The sequence below is a fragment of the Herpailurus yagouaroundi genome, unplaced genomic scaffold (assembly GCF_014898765.1).
Source record: "Herpailurus yagouaroundi ecotype Mexico unplaced genomic scaffold, PumYag 28, whole genome shotgun sequence".
NCBI classification, from domain to species: Eukaryota; Metazoa; Chordata; class Mammalia; order Carnivora; family Felidae; genus Herpailurus; species Herpailurus yagouaroundi.
Window position 1 is genome coordinate 66,858,242 of NW_024412376.1, and position 21,546 is coordinate 66,879,787.

At 38.8% G+C, this 21,546-nt stretch overlaps 1 protein-coding gene and 1 long non-coding RNA gene across 15 annotated transcripts in view; one reads left to right on the forward strand and one right to left on the reverse strand.

Moving 5' to 3' along the window:
- PDE5A (phosphodiesterase 5A) overlaps nt 1-21,546 on the forward strand; it is a 142,856-nt gene that overhangs the window by 106,700 nt on the left and 14,610 nt on the right. For all 5 annotated transcript variants that reach the window (XM_040474869.1, XM_040474875.1, XM_040474841.1 and 2 more), the window contains 5 exons: nt 4,268-4,393; nt 5,960-6,054; nt 14,144-14,231; nt 18,737-18,837; nt 20,501-20,578. In XM_040474869.1, the coding sequence (XP_040330803.1) occupies nt 4,268-4,393; nt 5,960-6,054; nt 14,144-14,231; nt 18,737-18,837; nt 20,501-20,578 (488 nt within the window). The remainder of the gene's footprint in view (nt 1-4,267; nt 4,394-5,959; nt 6,055-14,143; nt 14,232-18,736; nt 18,838-20,500; nt 20,579-21,546) is intronic.
- LOC121030453 (uncharacterized) overlaps nt 1-21,546 on the reverse strand; it is a 73,063-nt gene that overhangs the window by 6,791 nt on the left and 44,726 nt on the right. For all 10 annotated transcript variants that reach the window (XR_005790215.1, XR_005790210.1, XR_005790221.1 and 7 more), the window contains one exon: nt 12,754-12,850. This is a non-coding gene — a long non-coding RNA (uncharacterized LOC121030453). The remainder of the gene's footprint in view (nt 1-12,753; nt 12,851-21,546) is intronic.

A 21,546-nucleotide genomic window follows, 5' to 3' on the forward strand; every position in this document is an offset into this window, starting at 1 on the left:
GTTTCTTTGTTCTTTCCCTGGTCAGTTGAATTTCTAGTCTTCTTATACAGATTTCCTGTCTGGAAATTTAAATACCTTGAAGGCCTCTACTATTTAGCAATCCATTAATTCATAAAATGAAAATTTATTAACATAAACAGTGTACGCAGCACTGTGCTAAGTATTCATTTGAGCGAAGAGCTGTCCTGCTCTCAAAAGCCTCACACAGTTAGGAATGAAAACTCAGGACTAATAGAGCTAACGGTAATATAGTGTCATTTATGGTATTCTTGGGGTATTCTTTCTTAAATTTAGCCAAAGTTTCTATTACTCTTGGATGAAAACAAAGAACTACTATCTGTGAAGTCTAATTAATACTTCACTCTTACTAAAACATGTTGATTAAGGGATATCATGTCATTTGATTATTTCAAGAAGCCCTCAAGAAAGTTCTCTGGTTGTTATTGTCTGTGTTTTCAAATGAAGAAATTCAGATAGCATGATAAGAGTAAAAAGGTCATGAATTTTGAGTTATAGCCCTACTAGTGAGTAGCTCTTATTTCCTTAAGCACTTAATCTCTCAAGTTCTCAGTTTCACAGTCTGTTAGTTGGGGATAATGGTATGACTTCCTTATGAGGGTCTTGTGAGAATGACACTTGCATCGATGTGATTGTCTGTTTGTATGCATGTGTATGTGTGTAGATGGTGTTTTGCTGCTTAACACAGTACCTAAGACAGTTATAGAGTACATGTCACTTCTTCCTTCCTTCAGCCAAATTTGACAATGGTTGTATCACCCCATCCAATTTCTCTACTACAGGTTATAGGGCTCATTTAAAAAAAATTAATGTTTATTTTTGAGAGAGAGAGAGAGAGAGAGCAGGGGAGGGGCAGAGAGAGAGGGAGACACAGAATCCAAAGCAGGCTCCAAGCCGTCAGCACAGAGCCTGACGCGGAGCTTGAACCCACCAACCATGAGATCATGACTTGAGCCCAAGTCGGACCCTCAACCCACTGAGCCTCCCAGGCGCCCTTTATAGGGCTCATTTTTAATAGCCTTTTCTATTAATGGAATAAAGACCTCATTTAAGGCCAGTTCTAAATGTGAATCTTGGTTCTGCTTCTTGCTAGTTACAGGACCTTAAAAAGCAAGATACAATTTCAAATCCCTTTCCATTCTCAGATTTCCTTACTTTAAACTAGCAATGATGCTGTTTAAAGGGCCTGGCGAGAACAAAGGAATGTGATCCTTTTACCTGTTTATGAAATTCTTATAAGTTGACTTATTTCTTAAAAACCCATACGTTTTCAGATAGCATTTGAGTGTCGCATATGAAGACAGTCACTCAGAATTTCTTTAGCAATCTTTATTCTTACCTTTCCTTCAATTTTTGACTATAAGGCAGATACTTTTCCTCTGTGTCTCATTCATTTACTCTCCTTTTCTGTTTGATTAACTACTATTCTCATTCTGGCAAACATCAATTTGAATAGCAGTCATTCTGATTGACCTTCCTGCCTTAGTGACTCTTCTGTCATGTTTATTTCAGATATTCTTGTCAGTATAGTTTTAGGATGATAAAATTAAAACCTTATTGCTGGTGAGGATGTTAGCATCATGACAAAGAATATTTCCTACTGAAAGATATGTCAAGTCTTCATGTCTCTGCTTGGCTTCCAGATCTTGAGTCACTCTCCTATTAACATCACAACCATTGCTCTTGCTCATCTATGAAATGGACTCTTGACTCAACTTGAACAAATCTACATGTGCTGTGCTTATTTTCACATTCTGTCTGTTACATGTCATTCCTCCTGAATGGACTGTCCCACTTGAAAGTCTGCCCCACTTCCTGCCACAACGTGCTTTTCTCTTCCTCAGAGCCTGACTCAACCTTAGGTTTAACTTCACTCCACTTGGAGTACTGTTGAAAATTTGTTTTCTCGATTGGATTTATTTCCTTTATATGTGCACTTTTATTACTTTCACTGCTGATTGAGCTTCTTGAAGGCAGGAACTGAGCTATTTTCTGTTTCTTCTCTTTCTCCCAGAGCATTTTGAGTCTGCCACCCAGGACTTAGGAAGCCTCTGTAATTGTTGGAGACTGATTCAGGGTATTGAGCATGCTCCCTAGAGTCATCCAAATTGCACATAATTATTCAGTAGTCCTGTACAAAAGACTGTATTTCAGATTTGAACATGCCAAGCATGTCCATCAAGCACTGAGCCGATCTGACCATAATTTTCCTAAATGCTGTTAAGAACATCCTGATAGGCCTATAAATATAGAGAGCAAACTGCTGGTTGCCAAAGGGAAAGGGGTTGGGGGGATGGCCAAAATGGGTGAGGAAGAGTAGGAGCTACAGGCCTCCACTTATGTGTGGAGTGAATAAGTCACAGGAATGAATGGCAAATCATAGGGAATACAGTCAGTAATGTTGTAATAGCATTGTGTGGTGACAGATGGTCACTACACTTGTGGTGAATACAGCATGACATATAGAGAAGTACTATGTTGTGTACCTGAAACTAATGTAACATTCTATGTTAACTATACTCAAATAAAAAAATGTTTTTAAAAGATCTCCTGATAACAGAATCTAAAACTGTATTTAAATCTAGTTTCTAACTATTACATCCATTGGATGACCCAGTTCTCTTAGGCCCCTCTTGTTAGAAGCATAACTGAATAGTCCATCAGGAATTGTATTTCATAAAGTCATTTTGGTCATTATTTAACATTATATGATATGTGTGCATATTTAATTGCATCTACAGATGTATGATTAGTAAAGAGATATGTTCATAGGTTAAATTTCTGTGTTTTCCTGCATATTTTCCTTGAGTATTTAATTAATCACCAGTAATTTTCTGTAACACTTTACAGTTTCTAAGCATATGAAAGAAAGTTTAGAGCTCTTACTTAAAGTTCTACTAATAAGATGAAGCTATCATCTTTCTAGCTGATTTTGTTCAGAAATGGTCACGATGAAAGAAACTGCAATATACTTGGTATTAACACATGTCAGTCGTAGTCACACAGAAATCCTCTGCTAAGTATGGTGACTTGGAGGTTCAAGAGCTATGGGACATTAGGGTTGCTTGTTATCAGAATTCCCTGTGAACTGTGTTATAGAACAGGAACAAAAAGACCAAAAAAGAAAAGGAAGGTTATGAGAGCACAGATTTTCTACCAAATCCCATGTAAGCAATTTCTACCAACAATGAAGAAACCTCGTTTTTGGCCTGCTTCTGCAGCCAGTCATTCTGTGTTGAATATTGTTAAAGCAACATTCTTTTCCCTGGTACTTTTTCCATATCCCAGGGCAATGCTTTTTGTGTTTGAAGTATCTCCAGGGATATACGTAGGAAGAAGTACATATTTATTTTTACGGATCCCCCAAAGTATAGTAAATCATTCAGAATGGAAGAGAGGCAGACTCTGATGCTAACACAAACAAAAAATAACCATGCTCAGGGCCCGTGAGTCCCTGGGGATTTACTGAATTCACTACTTAGAAGTTGAATTAAACCCAGCTTTTGAGATTTCCAAGGTCTGTCCCTTTTTTTCCATCTTTTAAAATATGTCTTTTTCATGTGGACCCCAGGGCTTTATTTTACGTATATATTTAAACATTACTTCTTGGTAACCAAGCAGTAACTCTGCCTGAATATTTAAGCGTAGTTTAAAAGGGACAAAAGACTTGCTGATTGCATCAGGACTTGGAGCTCCATTTTGTCCTTGGACGTGTGCTGTATATGTTAGCCCCCAGTCCACCCCTGACAGCCTTGTTCTGAATTGAAATTGCAGAGCAGAATTAAAAATTGTTGCAGAAATAAAAACTGGGAGCATGAAAAGAACTTGAGAGTAGCTGTTTCCATGGCTCTCTAGAAGTGAATTCATACATAATGGACCATTTGGACTCTCCTAATTGATGGCACCTGAACACAGTATCTTTTAAAAAGCTAGTCAGTGCCCTCCCTACCCATGCCAAAAATACCTTAGAGCTGTCTTGCATTTTACATCTCATTTAGTTAGCATGGTGGTTAACATGGTGGGCTCTGAAGTCAGATTGCTCAAAATTGAATTTTAGCCCCACCCTTTGCGAGCAATGTGACCTTGGGCAAGTTACCTTTCTGAAAGTCGGATTCCTCACCTGTAAAATGATCAAAGTAGTAGTGCCTCCCTCGGAGTTATGAGGGTTAGATGTAAATGCTTTGGAACATAGTAAATGTGTGATAGATGTTAACAAGTATTGTTACTGCTTATGCTTTATTCCCTAAAGGTTCTTTGCAGGTGGATTTTAAGTGTTAAGAAGAATTACCGGAAGAATGTTGCCTATCATAATTGGAGACACGCCTTTAATACAGCTCAGTGCATGTTTGCTGCTCTAAAAGCAGGCAAGATTCAGGTACTTTTGAGAGCCATTTTTATATTTAAGACCTTTTCTTGCTTTAGTGGTAAAGTTTACAACATATTCTTTCAAGTTTTTTTTTTAATGTGCACTAATGATGATTGGAATATTTATTGCCAGATACAAAATAAATTACATCTTATTAATTGAAGAAGACTAGCATGGCAAAATACTTAGTTATTAATTTTCTTTCATATGTAACCTACATGGCATATTTTTTTAAATCTTTAAAATTACTTCACATTAAATTTAATAGTCTTTGGGCAAAGAAATACATTCTCCAGAGGAAATTTCTACCGTATAAGAAAAATAATCAGATTTCTCATGTCCACATTCAACCTGTTCCATAGTAGAATTCCTCAAAATCCACCCACGTGACTTCATAGATAGGTCCAGGGTTCTCTATCGCATTTTCTCTGGAGCCCTCAGTTAAATCTTCTAAGTACTATGTCATGGAAAGCGTTTTCATATCATATACATTGACCATAGGATGTTACAAAGAAGATCAATGCAGGGAACATTCAAGTAATTCATTGCTTTCCAGGCCAAATTTTATCCATATCTCTGTCCTTAGATTCTAACTTCAGTGGGAATTGACTAGTTATTCTACGTAAGTGATTCCAGGCATCCATCATATCACTGCTTTTAATTCAGAGCTTCCATGCTCTTTTTTTTTTAAAGTAAATTCTAAAAATGGTATCCTCTGTCTCTACTTCCCTAGGGTGCACACTGGCTAGAGCTAAGAGAAGGAATTGTTGTCCAGGAAGCCATATGCAATACCATAGTAGTATTTTCCTACCATAGCAACGTTTGTAAGAAATAGGGTAAACTTCTTTTGAGCTATGGAAAGGTCATCAGGATTATACCACTGAAAACTATCCTTGCTTTTTATGAAGAATAACAAAATCAGGATCTTTTTCTCTGTTATCAACATATAACATGGCGAGTTGAGAGTTTCCAGCAGAGTGGAGCTGATAATTTCAACTTATTTTCTTACTGATGAAGGAGAACAGTAGTGTAAATAATACAAATGGCAGATATTACAAAAATAACCTATGTTTGGCTTTAGAATATATTGTGCAACTTTTTAAAGCCAGATTTTCATTCCCAATCCTCTTACTTTCTATTGTTTTGCTTACTGTTCACATTGTCTGTGTTCCTTAGGGATACGACAACTGCTGGCAGAGAGTGAGAGCAGCAGAATCTTCAGGGAACCAGAAGGCAGAGAGACAACAATTATTTAAAGTTTATTTTGATTATTCCACATACATGTAGATAATTAAGAGTTAATGGTATTTACTAGAGGTGGACAGATTATTGATTGTTGGAGGCATTTCAGCTCCTTCTGGTGAGAATGACATTTGTAATAATCCCATTCGAAAGACAAAGTACCACTTGCTGCCTGCAGACTAGGATTCCAGCATGAGTCCTTTGCAACCATAAATAAGCATATATGAAAAGCTAGTCGGAAACACAAATACATGATTGGTGAGAAGAGGTATTCTAATGAACTTCACCAAATTGCCTTTCTCTTTCTTTCCTCTGACGTCTTTGGTCATGTAGAACAAGCTGACCGACCTAGAGACACTCGCCCTGCTGATTGCTGCTCTCAGCCACGACTTGGACCACCGTGGTGTGAATAACTCTTACATACAGCGGTAAGGCGCGTCTTCCCCAGTAAAAGAAGAAAATGTTTCTTTTAAATTGTAGGGATGTCTTTTTTAAAGTAAGAGCAACAGCAAAATTTGATGGCACCACATTTCAATTGATCGGGGTCCTACAACATACTCTTTGGTTGTATTCGAGTGAAATGGAAAAAAAATAGTGTGAATCCAATGTTGTGTTGGTAACATTTCTGGCCTAAAGCTCAGAAAGTATGTTTGTTGAGAATCTTATTTCATTAGATAATTATCAAGAGTTTTGCTTTAGTGTATGCATACCCAGCTTAGGAGCTTCATTAGAAAACTAAGTCTGGTTCAAAAGAGGTGGAATTTTATCCTGGACTAGAAAAGATAATATCTGAAAAGTGCTTAGCTCAGTCCTAAGTACTTAGTAAGCACTCAGTAGAAGGAGGATTTTGGTGTTAGTGGAGACAGTGCAGCACAATGTTGGCAATTTGGGGCTCTGCCTTCAGGCTGGATTCGAATCCTGCCTTTGCCATGCAGTTCCCGTGTGACCTTGGGCAAGGGAACTTATTTCTCTACTTTTCTCTTGTTTTCTCTATTATTCTCTATTCTCTCTTATTTCTCTCTTTGATTTCCTGATTTGTAAAGTGGAGATGATAGCGAACCTACCTCATAGGGTTGATGTAAGTTTTAAGAGATAACACATATCAATATGAGGCGGAATGTGCAGTGCATTTTTTTTATTTCTTTTAATGTTTATGTATTTTTGAGAGAGAGAGAGAGAGAGAGACAGAGTGCGAGCAAGGGAGGGCAGAGAGGGAGACACAGAATCCAAAGCAGGCTGCAAGCTCTGAGCTGTCAGCACAGAGCCCGATGCGAGGCTCGAACTCACGAACCACAAGATCATGACCTGAGCCGAAGTCAGATGCTTAAGCGACTGAGCCACCCAGAGGCCCCTGTGTGGTGTATATTTAAGTGTTAAGTCTTAGCAGCAGATGCTAGTGATAGTCCTATCACCATCAGAAGCCTGCTTTCTGGCTGGTTTTGAAAGTAGATACTAACCCTTGACACAAGTGTTTCAGGCTCCCTTATGGGCCATGCTTAAAGTGACATTTGCAATGACAAATGAGATGATAAAGGTGACATCACTTTTCATCAGAGTTTTGAGCCCCTGTGACATGTTTATTTTCTTGTAGCAACTTAGTTGAAAAGCCTACATCTTAATGGCAGGATCTCTTACTACTTAGCATTTTTCTAAGTATGCAAGTGATTCAACTAATGGATAGATCTCTTAAGGAAATTCCAGATGTCTGATATCTTGAGGGAATTTCAGAGAGCTCTCTAATCACATTCCCTTTATCTAAATAAATGGAAAACTTCATGTAGAAAGAATTGTAGTGATGCAGCAACTGTGTCCTCTGCTGACCTTTGATGGGAAAAGATATCAAGCTCTTGCCTGAGTGTCAGAGACTGGCTCTTTCCTCTCTTAAGATCTAACGTTTTGGAGAACAGATTGGATGACATGTCCTTTGTCCTCTGTGCTTTGTCATATGATTGTGTTCCTGAGCCTGACGTTGACATGGGAGTAATTATGAAAGGGAACAATGACATGAAAAGGTGTATAAACACAGACGTAGCAGCCTAAAGATCCAAGCCAGCAGTGCTATGTTCCCTCCATACCTCAAAGCTGAACATATTATTATGGTCGCTCTAAGATGCTATGTTGCATTGCTTTAGAGTGAAGAAAACACTCAGCTATATTTTACTTTGTTTATTTAAAAACAATTACCCGGAAAAACATCTGGAGAAACGTCATCTTCTCTTCAAAAAAAAAAAAAAAAAAAAGTCTTGGGAAAAATTCATAGACTGCAGAATCTTGCCTTTACACACACCACAAAGCAGACTTCCACCAAGTAATAATAACTTTAAGAAAAAAAGTTAAAGGAGTTTCAGAGATTTTTATTTCTTCCTACATCTCTGTGGTTTGAGTAGACGAAACCAAGAATTTTCCAGGGATGTTTCTTTTTTTTTCTTTCCTTAGTGGTAAATGAGTTATATCTCAAGGAGGAATTTCTTCACCAGGGGACTCGGGAGATTCAGAGTGCCATAAACATTCTCATATAGAGAACTAACTTGCAAAAAGGTGTACAGTGTCCAATTTCATCAGTATTCAAACACTACATAAAGAAAACCACCACAATAAAAGAAGGCACAGAAACAAAACTAATACATCAGAAAGAGAAAAAAAGCCCTCATGTGGTAGCAAAGTTAGATGCTAAACTTCTCCTGTCATTCATTCTTCTTGAATGTCTTTTCAGAAAATTAATTTAGAGTAAGATGTAAAGCAGACTATGTTTTGATTCATTATTGGTTATTTTTTGATTCCTTCCTTGATTAGGAAGACTGCCATGATGAGGAGTACGGCTACTATGCCAGTGAAATATTTGGGGAAGGAGTTCACTGCTGTGCTTTCTTCTCCCATGTGGGTGGGTAAAAGAGGGAGTGGTTTCAGATAGATTTAAAAAAATTTTTTTTTCAACGTTTATTTATTTTTGGGACAGAGAGAGATAGAGCATGAACGGGGGAGGGGCAGAGAGAGAGGGAGACACAGAATCGGAAACAGGCTCCAGGCTCTGAGCCATCAGCCCAGAGCCTGATGCGGGGCTCGAACTCACGTACCGCGAGATCGTGACCTGGCTGAAGTCGGACGCTTAACCGACTGCGCCACCCAGGCGCCCCATGGTTTCAGATAGATTTTAGATGATTACTTTAAAAACAGGCAAGAATAGGACAAAATGACTGAAGGACAGACATCTACTAAAGAAAGCACAATGTGGCACTCGGCTTAAGTAGAGAAACCTCTTGCAATTCAGCCTGCAGTCAGTATAAGAAGACTGTATGAGTGCATTTATTTGGTTAGATTCATTCAAGTTTGGTGTTTTATAAAATAGAGTGAAAGTGTCCTACATTTTGGACAGCTGGCTAATGGGCAATTACTAGGGCCTGGCATTTTGCTAGGCAGAAAGAGAGCTATAAAGTATAAAATGTGGTCCCTGCTATTAAGGAATTTTCATAGCCTCATGAAACAGTGGTGATCAATACAACAAGGTACTTAGTACGTCCTGAATTGTTTAGTAATGTGGACTGTAAATGTTCAGCAGAGAAGGAGATTGGTTAAGACCAATGCAATTCCCATCTGCACTGTTAATGGAAGAACTGAGACAAAGCGGATCCCAAAGAGTGGTAGGATTTGGAGAGGAGAGAGGATGAAGATATACCAGAAACAAGATGAGGTAGGCGGGCATTCTCATGGAACAGTGCTGATGGCTGGCCTGTGCAGAGTCAGAAGGCTCACTGACCAGGGATGAAAAGTAAGAGAGTGAACAAGTAGTTGTAGGACTCTTTAGAGACAGCTATAAAACTAAGCATATTTGGTGTAGTGAAGAAACAAGGAGCCATTACAGTGAGTAATAAAGACATTGTGTAGGAAGGAAAGACCAAAAGGAAGATACAAGGTATAATGGGTAATAAATAGGACCCCAGAGTTCAGCTAGGAAGCTGTTACAGCAAGCTGAGTTTTGGTGAAAAACACATACTGACTACAGAGAGGAAGAGATGGAAGGAGAAATGTTTTTCAATTTAATATTGAACAGGGGGAAGGGATATTGTTCAATATTGTTCAATATTGTTAATATTTAACATGAAGGAAGGGGGAAATCATGACTCCTGGTCCAAGAAACTGGAACACTGATGGAGCCATTGATGACAGTAGAACTGGGAAGTGTGTATACACTTGTGTGTGTACTTAGGGAAGGAGGGACAAAAAGGACAGGAGGTAGAAGAGAAAATAATAAATAGGATGGTAGTTAGAAAAGGTAAAATGATCAAAGGAATGTTTTTTTTTTCAAGATTAAGTTTCCATAAAATCAGAATAAAAGAAATTTCCTGGTAATCACACTCAGACCATGTGTCTTTGTCCTGGAAAAACTCATTCTGTACCTTGGTCTTCTCTGCTCTCTGTTAGAGGAACAGCTATAGTCATGGGCTGGCGTGGTGGCAACAGAATGTCAGCAGGCACTGAGGAACCCAACAGGGCAGTAAAGACAGCACAGGAATCACAATTTGTGAAGTTCAACTGAGTAGAGTCTGTATTAGCCAAGAATGACATCATCCCTGATAAGTTTGGAGGGCTTGAGAGACTGGAGATCCAAATATGAAAAAAGTACAAGTTCGAGGAGTCCTAAAGTCACTAGCTAGTAATAATAATAATAGAAGTTAACACTTTATATAGCCGTTACCATGTGGCATTGCGAACTCTTTTTAGTACTTCATATACATGAGTTCAACTAGTCCTTTGACCATGCCACAGTGGCTATGATAGTTATGGTGGTTAAGGGCCAACTTGAGTCAGATGCCTGGGTACAAAAGCAAATACTGGCTTCTCCTCTTACCATCTGACCTTGAATGAGTCATTTAACACCCCTCTTTCTATTTTCTTCTCTGTGTAATGGAATAATGACAGTTATCTATCTTGTAGTTTGTTTCTTTGTTTTGTTTTGTTTTTAACAAGGATTAAAAAGTATAAATAAATGTGAAGTACTTGGAACAATACCCAAGATATATTAAATGCTCTCCAGGTTTTAGCTTTTTCAAAGGGGATCCTATTAAGGATATATTTAGGACATCCTATTAAGGACTCAAGATCTTGCTTTGTCCCAAGGTGAGATATGGATCAGGGAGTAGCAAAAATGCTGTGCCAGCACCTAGAAGCTGTGGAACAAAGAAGGGAATATCCATTGTTGACATGAAAAGAGACTATCCGTAGAGTCAAGGAGGTTAAGGAAGTAGGGTCAAAAGGCCAAATGAATCATCACCTTGAATACCTGTGGCATCTAATATGATTACAGAGAATGCAGGGTAAAATAACCCCTGACTGATAGAATACAACAGTGATGATTTGGAGAGAAGTGGTCAAGTGAAGAATCAAATGGGGTTTACATGCTTACAAAGAGTAGTTAAGAGATGTGAACCCAGAGCAATATACATGTATGAGAAGCAAAATCAAGGATGGTTGTTAAGAGTCTGTAAAAGGATTCCTGGGGTGGCAAGAATTGTTTTCCTCAGAGAACTTACATTTTCTATTGATTTCTAAGGCTTCTTGTTTCTAGAATGTTGTTCTGACCTTGGCACTGACTCCTAACACCACTCTAAGAGATGGACAGACTACTGCAGGACGATAGGAAAATGTAGGGAGGGTGTAAGGTCCATACGAATAGACATCATTGTGGGAATAAGATTCAGTGGAAGCGGTGGTTTAAGTGGGCCCTTCTGACAGGCTCTCATATAAAGAAGCAAGAAATAGCCTTGTGTTTGAAACGGTAAAAAGCAATAGAATGGAGAACACATTGGTGTCCACTAATATTTCTGTAAACAGGAAACTTGGGGTATGTATGCCCTTTTATGGATTCATAAATCCATATTTTTAGAATGTAAGTAAAGGCAAACACACATAATTTGCATTCATCTCTCTCATAAGCCAAGAAGTTTTTCTTTTTTTTTTTTTTTTTAATTTTGTTTTTCAACGTTTATTTATTTTTGGGACAGAGAGAGACAGAGCATGAACGGGGGAGGGGCAGAGAGAGAGGAAGACACAGAATCGGAAACAGGCTCCAGGCTCTGAGCCATCAGCCCAGAGCCTGACGCGGGGCTCGAACTCACGGACCGCAAGATCGTGACCTGGCTGAAGTCGGATGCTTAACCGACTGCGCCACCCAGGCGCCCGCCAAGAAGTTTTCTAATGGGAAACAGTCCTGTTTGCATTGTCTAAAAATGTAATGTGCGCCTGAAATTTTAAACATGTTTGTGTTGTATGCACCTAATTGCATCTCGGTCCAGCCTCTAACTAGGTCAGTAAGTGGATGCTGTGTGCAAAGTATAGAGAGAATAGAGAATAGAGAATAGAGAATGCAAGCCAGAATTCAGAAGGGAGGCCATCATTCTGTTTCCCTGGGCCCTCCATTATCCTGCATCGTCTCATCTGCTCCTGTGGCTTGGAGATAACCAGATATCTGCAGGTTATTGTGTTCTAAGTCTACATCTCCAGCCCAGACCTGATACAAACTTTTATATCCACTTGGTGGACCTCAGTCACTTTAAAATCAACAGATCCAACACTGAATTACACAACTTCGCCTCCTTTATCTCCCATCCTTAATCCTCTCCCTTTCTCCTATGTCATTAAATGACAAGGCAGAAATGTGGCATTCATACTTTTCCCCTAGGAAAATCCCCACTAGGTCCCAACATCAAGATTCTTTGCCAACTCTTACCTCCTAAACAGCTATGAGGCAACTCTACTTGTCTTTATGTGGGATTCTGTCACCCTGGTCCAGGCTGTCTTGTACCTACATTACTAGAACTAGGACTATGAGCTTCCCAGTAGTCTCCTAACTACTTTCCAGTATTCTCCATGCATCTCCAGTTTTGATTCCAGCAAATTTATCTTTTTTTTTTGTAAATCTGCTCATTTTACTCCATCCATTGTTTTCCCATTGTCCAATGAGAAGGACAGTATCTGGTCCATTGTACAACTCACTAAACATGGAGGAGCAAAGAAGACAGGCAGGAGTTAACTTGAGAAAGTTTACAACACAAAGAATGGCCGTTTGGGGGTCAGCAGTTATCAGTGGAAGATTAGACAACTGGAATAGATGAGATTGCCCATTCTCTTACCTTTATTTCCCTTGTTTTATTTTTGTTTTCCCTTAAGCTTCTCTTACTGCACTCATTTTCTTCCCATGTTATGTTCCTCCAGTCTTGGGCAGCTTCTCTAAATTAAATGAAAACTCAATTAATGACTCATATAGTAATACAAAGAAATAAGTCAGCTGTGTTATCCACACTTGTATTGTGCTTTACAATTCATAAATCCCTGTCCTACAAATTTTAGGAACAGAGACTTTCAGGAACTCTCACGTTTTCTTTTTCTTTTAAAGAAAAACTGGTGAAAATTGTGCTTTATATTCACATGCGAAGGGTCGTGAGAAATAAGAGGTGGAGGACTGTACTTGACATGCTTTGGACCTTGATCTGTGACTGCCTGTTGCATACAGTGAACTGAGTATAACACCCCTTCCATTCCCTTTACTCAGCCAGACAGTCTCCTCTGTTTGTCCCCAAGTTCAAGTTAAAAGAGCTACCAGGACATCCTATGCTGAAATACTCTGGATCCCACATGCATGGGGAACTTTTTCTGAACCAGCTGTCTCCTTCTTCCCTTCAAAGGAGGGTGGGCACCAACTCTGCCCCTTTTCTTTGCCTTTTGTCCCTCCTACCCATTCGTTCCATCGCAGTCCATTCTCCTTGGATATACAGGCACATGTGAATATGCTGGCCCTCAGCCTTATTGCAGAGGAATAGACTAGCATTGCAATTTGTTTCAGATTTTATTTATTTTTTTTTTAATTTTTTTTTCAACGTTTATTTATTTTTGGGACAGAGAGAGACAGAGCATGAACGGGGGAGGGGCAGAGAGAGAGGGAGACACAGAATCGGAAACAGGCTCCAGGCTCCGAGCCATCAGCCCAGAGCCCGACACGGGGCTCGAACTCACGGACCGCGAGATCGTGACCTGGCTGAAGTCGGACGCTTAACCGACTGCGCCACCCAGGCACCCCATCAGATTTTAAACTAATTGCAGTTTTGAAATTGAAAAATATCATTGGTACCAGTATTTCAGAGAATTTTTTTCTCATGGTTAGAGAAATTAGTCCTTTGTGCTTACTCCTACTATTTAATCAATATTAAAACCAATGAAATTGCACTGGGTGTTGTATGGAAACCAATTTGATAATAAATTTCATATATAAAAAAAAACAAAAACAATGAAATTGCTCATATTTTGAACAGGCAGTGGTTACCCTGGTATTTGAAAATAATTTGACTGTTTTTTCCCAGAGATCATCTCACTCTTTTCCTCAGCAAAAGGAGAGAAAATTGTTAGTCTGATTAATTTTGTGAAGTAGCCTCTTTTTTCATTGACTAATATGAAGAACAAATTAATGTATTGGGGAAACTAGTAATTTTTAAGCCTTTTTTCTCTCTTCCACAAAATATTTTTCAGAAGTGAACACCCACTTGCTCAGCTCTACTGCCATTCGATCATGGAGCATCATCATTTTGACCAGTGCCTGATGATTCTTAATAGTCCAGTAAGTACCTACTTTATGGTTGTGGAATTTTAAAAGAGAGCTTTATAAATTCAATTTTATTTTTAAGTTTTGGACTTCTTCCCAGCATCATAAATTCTTGAGCATGCTTTATTCCTTTTTGGGTAAGGAAGGCAAAGCCAAAACATTTGGGATCTTCCCAGCCTCACTTCTCTGGACAGCCCAAACTGTCTAAATGTTGCCTGATAAAGGATATCTGATTACACACCTCTATTTGGTTATGGCAAACTGGAAACAAACAAAACTAGTATTTTTTGGCTCTCAGTTAATTCTCCCCCCCCTTTTTTTTTTCTTTTGCTCAAATGAAATGGTTTATGCAGCGCTCAAAGGTTTGCTTTCACAAGACCATGCCTGTTCCTCTTTTCATGGAAACTTCTGACCATTAACAAACTGCTATGTTAAGAAATAAAGCTATTCAATAGTTTGGTTAAATGAATATTCATCAGTGTAAGAAAACATACGATATGCTATGCTAGACAAATAAATGCTAAGGAAAATAAAATTAAAATAATGTATGCCAAAAGATTAACAAAGGTTTTCTTTGTCCAGTTATGAATACTTTTACATTCTCATTTTGATTCGTTCATTATTCACAGTATCTGCTATATGCATGTATTACCTTTATAGTAAGAAAAAAGTCAAAGTTGTGACTACTATGTGGAACAAGCACAATGCGTGGTCTATAATCTTAAAGCAATTTTACCCCCATCTTTTTATGTTTGCCCCATGTGGCTAGTCTTCTCTGAGCCCTAGAAGAAAACTTGGGAGGCCCATGACTTTTCTGGTTATTCTTTTATAAGTAAAAATTACGTCAAGTACTAATTACGTCAAGTCCCAAAATAGACTATGCAATTCTCAATTTAGAAACCAAAATGTCCAGTTCTGTGTAATACTCTGGATTTTGGATTTGGTTTAAAGTTTCAGGCTCTCCCCCTACTGCCTGGTTGGCTTCTCTCAACCCTGTCTTGTGCTTCTTCTAACTCCTTCCTCATCCCTAACCCCCCATGTAGTTTCCTTCCCCTCCAGACTTGGAGAGTAGGAAGAGAGAATAGCTAAGAAGAGGGGCAAGAAACTTCTCAACACACTGGTACTGTTAAGAGTGTCTCACTCTTTGTGCCTGGCAGGTGTTTAAACCAAGTTCTTTTCTTGTGGGTAAGTTCATGATGCCTGCCAAGTGCCCTCATTGTGGGGCTTTTCTACCAGATGTTCCTTTAATGATCATCTCTGCCTGCCTTACTTATGGCTCTTTCCTCTGCTCACGAAAATCTGATCGTTCACTTTCAGCTCCTTTCTGCTAAGGTTCTCTGGCCTTCTTTGTCATCCCCTTTGAAAAGGACAGGACTGAAATCAATCCCATGCCTCCAAAACTTGGAGAGGGCAAGCCATCCCATATAGTAGGAACCTCCCCATTGCTGCCAAAGTCAGAGTGGCTAGTCAGCCTGTGTCTTGCCTTTTAGATTTTCCAGACAGGAATTAGACATGAGACCACTGTGGCCCTTCCCACTCTCACTACACTACAAGAGACATATGTAGGGACTTCATGCCCCACTCTCTTATTTGAGATGGAGGGGAACACAATCTCACCTCTCCCTAAACATCTCAGTGTGGATGAAGGGTTGAGTTATACAGCCAATTTGGTAACCTCATTATAAATTCTGCACACAGTGGGTGCCTGGGTAGCTTAGTTGGTTAAGTGTATGACTTCAGCTCAGGTAATGATCTCGTGGTTCATGGGTTCGGACCCCATGTCAGGCTCTGTGCTGACAGCCCAGAGCCTGGAGCCTGCTTCGGATTCTGTGTCCCCTCTCTCTCTGCCCTTCCCCTGCTCACACTCTGTCTCTCCTACTCTCAAAAATAATAAACATTAAAAAAATTTAAGTTCTGCATATTTAAATTGACTTTAGATTGATAAAGTATGCGATTAGTATGAATTAGTTCATGTGTGACTGGTAATTGAATGACATTAGTGTAAGTGTACAAGTTGTATTCTTTCATCTGCAAGTTCTCTTGGGTAAGGTACAAGAATTATGAGAGTTGAATTTTTGACCTTATACAAGAAAGAAAAAAATCCCTCTACTTGGCTTTGCTCAGGCACCCCTTCTGCCCTATTTCAAGAATATTGAAAATGGGCATTTGCTCCCTTGCTTTGGACTGCTTGCTTTAGGCTCCTAGGAGGTTGCTCCTCCTTCGGTGCCCACCTTAATAGCAGCCCCAGTGTCTCAGTGATCCAGTCCCATCCACGTTGTCTGTGGGCCCCACAAACCATTGCTTCCATGCCATCGTTTTGTGTGTTGACTGTTCTCAAAGGACCTCCAGACTGGCTAGCTTGAGCTGACTGGGTTACCGGCAGATGCACCATTTTTCAGTTTGGTTTATACTCTGGTTATAAAGTTTCATGGACTTTGTGCAATCTGCCCCAGCACTAATTTTTCCCATAAACCATGTCATTTTTAGTGTGTAGTTTTTCAGAACTGAGATTTCTCAGGAATTATATGCTGTTTTATAGTAGAGAAATCTGTACTTTCCTTGGGATTTGCTATCTATATGCCTCATGTAAAACTATAAAACCTTCATTTTAATATCTTGTTTAGTTTTAAGGAAAGAAAATATGCTAAGCTTTTTCTGAACCCCATATTTAACAGTATCCCTATCATAGCTATCTATGTTATTAAATAACATAACTTACTAAGTAATACGTTATTACTTATAAGAAATTTGGTCGTATAGATGGTTGGTCTCAAATTATAAGACCATATAAATATTCTGTCTTTGTAACCACCAAAATATTACTTAGTATTAGCACCAAAACATTTACAGAGAATTTACAGTCTCTGTTTTTGAAAGCAAAAATAAAAATATAACACCAAAAGATATTTCCTTTTCTTTTTTTTTATTTATTTTTTTTAATGTTTATTTATTTTTGAGAGAGAGAGAGACAGAACATGAGTCGGGGAGGGGCAGAGAGAGAGGGAGACACAGAATCTGAAGCAGGCTCCAGGCTCCAAGCTGTCAGTACAGAGCCCGACACAGGGCTCGAACTCACGAGCCGTGAGATCATGACCTGAGCCAAAGCCAGACGTTCAACCGACTGAGCCACCCAGGCGCCCCAAGATATTTCCTTTTCCATTTGAAATTATTTTATCTTAAAACACATAGAAGTATCAGTTATTTTCTAAATAGTTTCCTTTCTGGCCCAGAATCTAAAGTGATTACATATTTTAAAACAATGTTTATGGTTGTAATCACAGATTCATTAATTAGATACATGCCACAATTTTGGCGTCTAGTTATTCTCTAACCGGTGTTTTGGCACTGGCCTACCACACTCGGCAGTTTCTCTTTGTTCAGAACAAATCCTCTGCCTCCAGATCTCATTCCCACTCCTCTAGGTTTTTCTTGGCCCTGAGATTTAGGAAGCACATCTGATTCAACTTATAGATGTTGTCCTGAGTGTATGCTGAATACCCAAGGAATGTTTTATGTAACTCAACATCAGAGAGCCACTATGCCTTAAATTACAGACAAGAAATAAAAAACGGTTACATAGCACCTTTTCAATATTTCTTTTTTTTAATGTTTATTTTTTATTTTTGAGAAAGAGAGAGAGCACAAGCAGGGGAGGTACAGAAAGAGAGGGGGACAGAGGATCTGAAGCAGGCTCTGTGCTGACAGCAGAGAGCATGAACCATGAGATCATGACCTGAGCTGAGATCAAGAGGGGAGGCTTAACCGACTGAGCCACCCAGGCGCCTTTCAATATTCCTTATAGATGTTTCAACTATACTTGCTTTTTTGTGACCAGTAAGTACACCTTTGGCTCATGCCCTACGGGGCCACCATCTACATTCACATGTTCCTAAAGAACACACACTGTCTGCCATATTGATTAAGTTAAATTATAGAAATTTGCACCAAAAAAATGTTATTATATTTATGACAGAATCCATAGAGAAATGATTCTTTAAATAATCAATGTTTAAAAGTTTTGCTACTCCATTCTAGATTTCCATTAATATGGCTTTGATTTGGGAGCACCTGGGTGGCTCAGTCGGTTAAGCGTCTGACTCCTGATCTCAGTTTAGGTCATGATCTCATGGTCGTGGGTTCAAGCCCCACATCAGGCTCTGCACTGACAGTGCAGAGCCTGCTTGGATCCTCTCTCTTAGTCCAAATATATATATATATATATATAGTTATTAGATTTTAGGCCTGGACTAAGGCCTAGGGAGTATAAGATGTGGAAAAACATGCATGTGTAGGTAGGTGCACCATTATGAAGCTGTATTTTCTTATAGGACAGGGTGGTGGGAAGTGGAACATAGAGGGGAAACATCATTTCATGGCATTAAAGTAAGCAGCTGTCCTCTGTATTCACGAGTTTAGAATACTAGGCATGTGTTTAAGGTATGTCACTCTACCTTCAGATTTTGCTCTTGTCAGCAGCCTCTCCAGGCAGAGTGCTAATGATGGTTTTCTTTTTTATAAAGGGCAATCAGATTCTCAGTGGCCTCTCCATCGAAGAATATAAGACCACGCTGAAAATAATCAAGCAAGCTATTTTAGCTACAGACCTAGCGCTGTATATTAAGTAAGTTTTAAGAAATATTCTGAGATCAATAGGTCTTGGAAATGTTTGCATTGTTTCAAACTTTTCAAATGCACTTTGGGAGGTTTTAAGATTATAAAGACAAATGTCCTGGCAAATCAAATGTCTTGTTTTTCAAACTATGGGGCAGTTTCTTAAAGGAAGCCAGAAAAGTCTACTCCTTTGGCATATGACTTAGTGCTAGAAATTACAGAATACAGAGTCATTTCTGACGTGTGACTACTCCTGTGCCTCTGAAGTTGTGTACAAGGTAAATAACCATGCCAAGGTCATTCCAAGGCTGCGTTGTCCAGCCCGAAGGTTATAGAGCCCATCTGCTTTTCCTTCACCCCCTCCCCAGCTTCTGACCATATTACAGTCCCTTTATACTGTCATCTAAGCCTAAGTGGGCAGGAAAAAGAGCTAAGTGCCAGACACATAAGTCTTGTTTCTTTTTATTTGATTTTGGCAGAAGGGTATTAATACAGAGCTTTAATTAGTGAAGTCACTGACTCAGAAATTAGAGTGTGCATTAGAGTAGTGTTTGTCATGCATGTATGCATTTCCCTGTAATTAAACTACCTTTCTAAAAGCGAGAAAAGACCTTGCTGCATTTGGGCAGGCATTAGTTTCCCACACTCAGACCAAGATCTTTTGCTGCACACGTAGGAGTGACGGGAGTCTGGCGGTCACACTTGTGGGATTTCCCTGAAGCACAGGCCTCTCTCCTTCTGCACAGGGATTCATATGTGTGGCTTTCACCACTCTTATGAGAAGTAAAAACAAGTAGAACGGATATACAAAAACACATACCCCAGGTACCTACTGTTGTACATCTAAAAATAGCTGCACCTAAAAGTGTCTGCATCTAAAAGTGTCGTGCCATTGGATTTGGCAGCACTTTAATTAGGATAAAAGAAAATACAGCAAACTTCAGTTTAACTTAAAATGATTACAGAATAAAGATGATCAGATTACCAAGAATTTAAAAATACCTGTAACCACAGAGACTTCCCAGCCTTTCCAGGCCACATGGGTCTCTCCTCTGAACCCTTTTGCAATGCATTTTTCATTTTTGGTATTCAAGTGACATACATTCAGTTTCGTTATATAAGTTTTTCTTATCTTTGGTTTGTGTCTCTGACTAGATTTTAAACATTGTGAAAAGGACTCCTGTCTTATAACTTCCCAAGATGCGTAACAGTGTTGGGCACATAGGAGGCATTCACTATGCACTGAGTGAATAATAGTACATACTTTTTACCTTATACCATAATGTATATGAATAAGATATATGAAATTGAACTGAAGCCATAGAGATCTCATTATGTCATACACTTAAATTTTCAAGTCATTCTTGGCATCAAATTTTAAATTTGTTTTATTTTCTTAAAATCATGCTTAAGAATTGAAATTACCATTATTTGTGATCTGTAGTTAAAAACTAGGTGAGGTGTTACTGTTTTACCCAAAGAAAATGGCACAAAGGAAAAAAGTGAGGTATTTTTAGCTTTTTAAATGATGGTTTCTATATCGGATTCTAAGATGGGAAAAACCATTAGAGATTTTTTTCCCCCAAAATGTACTCCATGGGTCTTTGTTAGCTGAAGAAATAAGAGCCTGGGGACTCATCATAACTACCATATGTTTTTCTTTTACTTTCAAGGAGACGAGGAGAATTTTTTGAACTTATAAGAAAAAATCAATTCAACTTGGAAGATCCTCATCAAAAAGAGTTGTTTTTGTAAGTAGGTTTTCTGTTCTTAACACCGACGTTTTGCTCTCCAGTTAATTTTATAACTATCAGATTTTATTGCAGGTATTTGTTACAATGTGATGATCTTAGAGGCTGTCAGAATTATCTGGAGTGTTGTATAAAGGGCTGAATATGAATATTTATTTGAAAAGAAATGCATTTGCAAATTCAAGTCAGTAAATTACTCCTTTGTCTTAGAAGGAACTTTAAAATGTGGTGGAATATGAATACAAGGCTCTAGGGTTCCCCCTGCTCATATTCCCAGTACTTTGGAATAGCTGAAAATAGCATCCCAAAGATTGTGGGAGCAAGAAGGTGGTTGTGAAGTGTTTACTTCTCTTGAGTGATGGGAGAGTAACACCATCAGAACCTCAAGATTTCCCTTTTCCTCACCTGTAGGCCTGTCCCTCCCTTCTAGCTGTAGATGCCATCTCTTTGCTGTTACTATTCCTACCTTTACCATGGCTAGAACTGGATCCATAAAAAAGAACAAGCGGTCAATAATTTTAATAAAAGGATGACACAGAACACCAAGGACAGCGCTATTACACTTGTGAAATCAACATTTCTTTAAATGGATTGATACTACTTAGCATGCAAACAAAGATGCAGATTATAAGAAAACAGTACACAAATGCCTGGCTGTCTGTTCTATGTAATCATGCTTTATTTCATAGCCTCAAAATGTTTTTCTTAATGGTCCCTTAGAAATGTATAGACAGATGGGGGCACCTGGCTGCCCCAGTGGGTGGAGTATGCGACTCTTGACCTCAAGTTCAAGCCCCATGTTGGGTGTCGAGATTACTTAAAAATAAAAATATTGAAAGAAAGAAAGAAAGAGAAGAAAGAAAGAAGAAAGAAAGAATAGACATACTACTGTAGTTAGGGAACAGTTTTTCCCAGTAATAAAAAGGAAATCCAACCTTGGCTCCAAGTCTGCACCAGTTTTTGCTGCT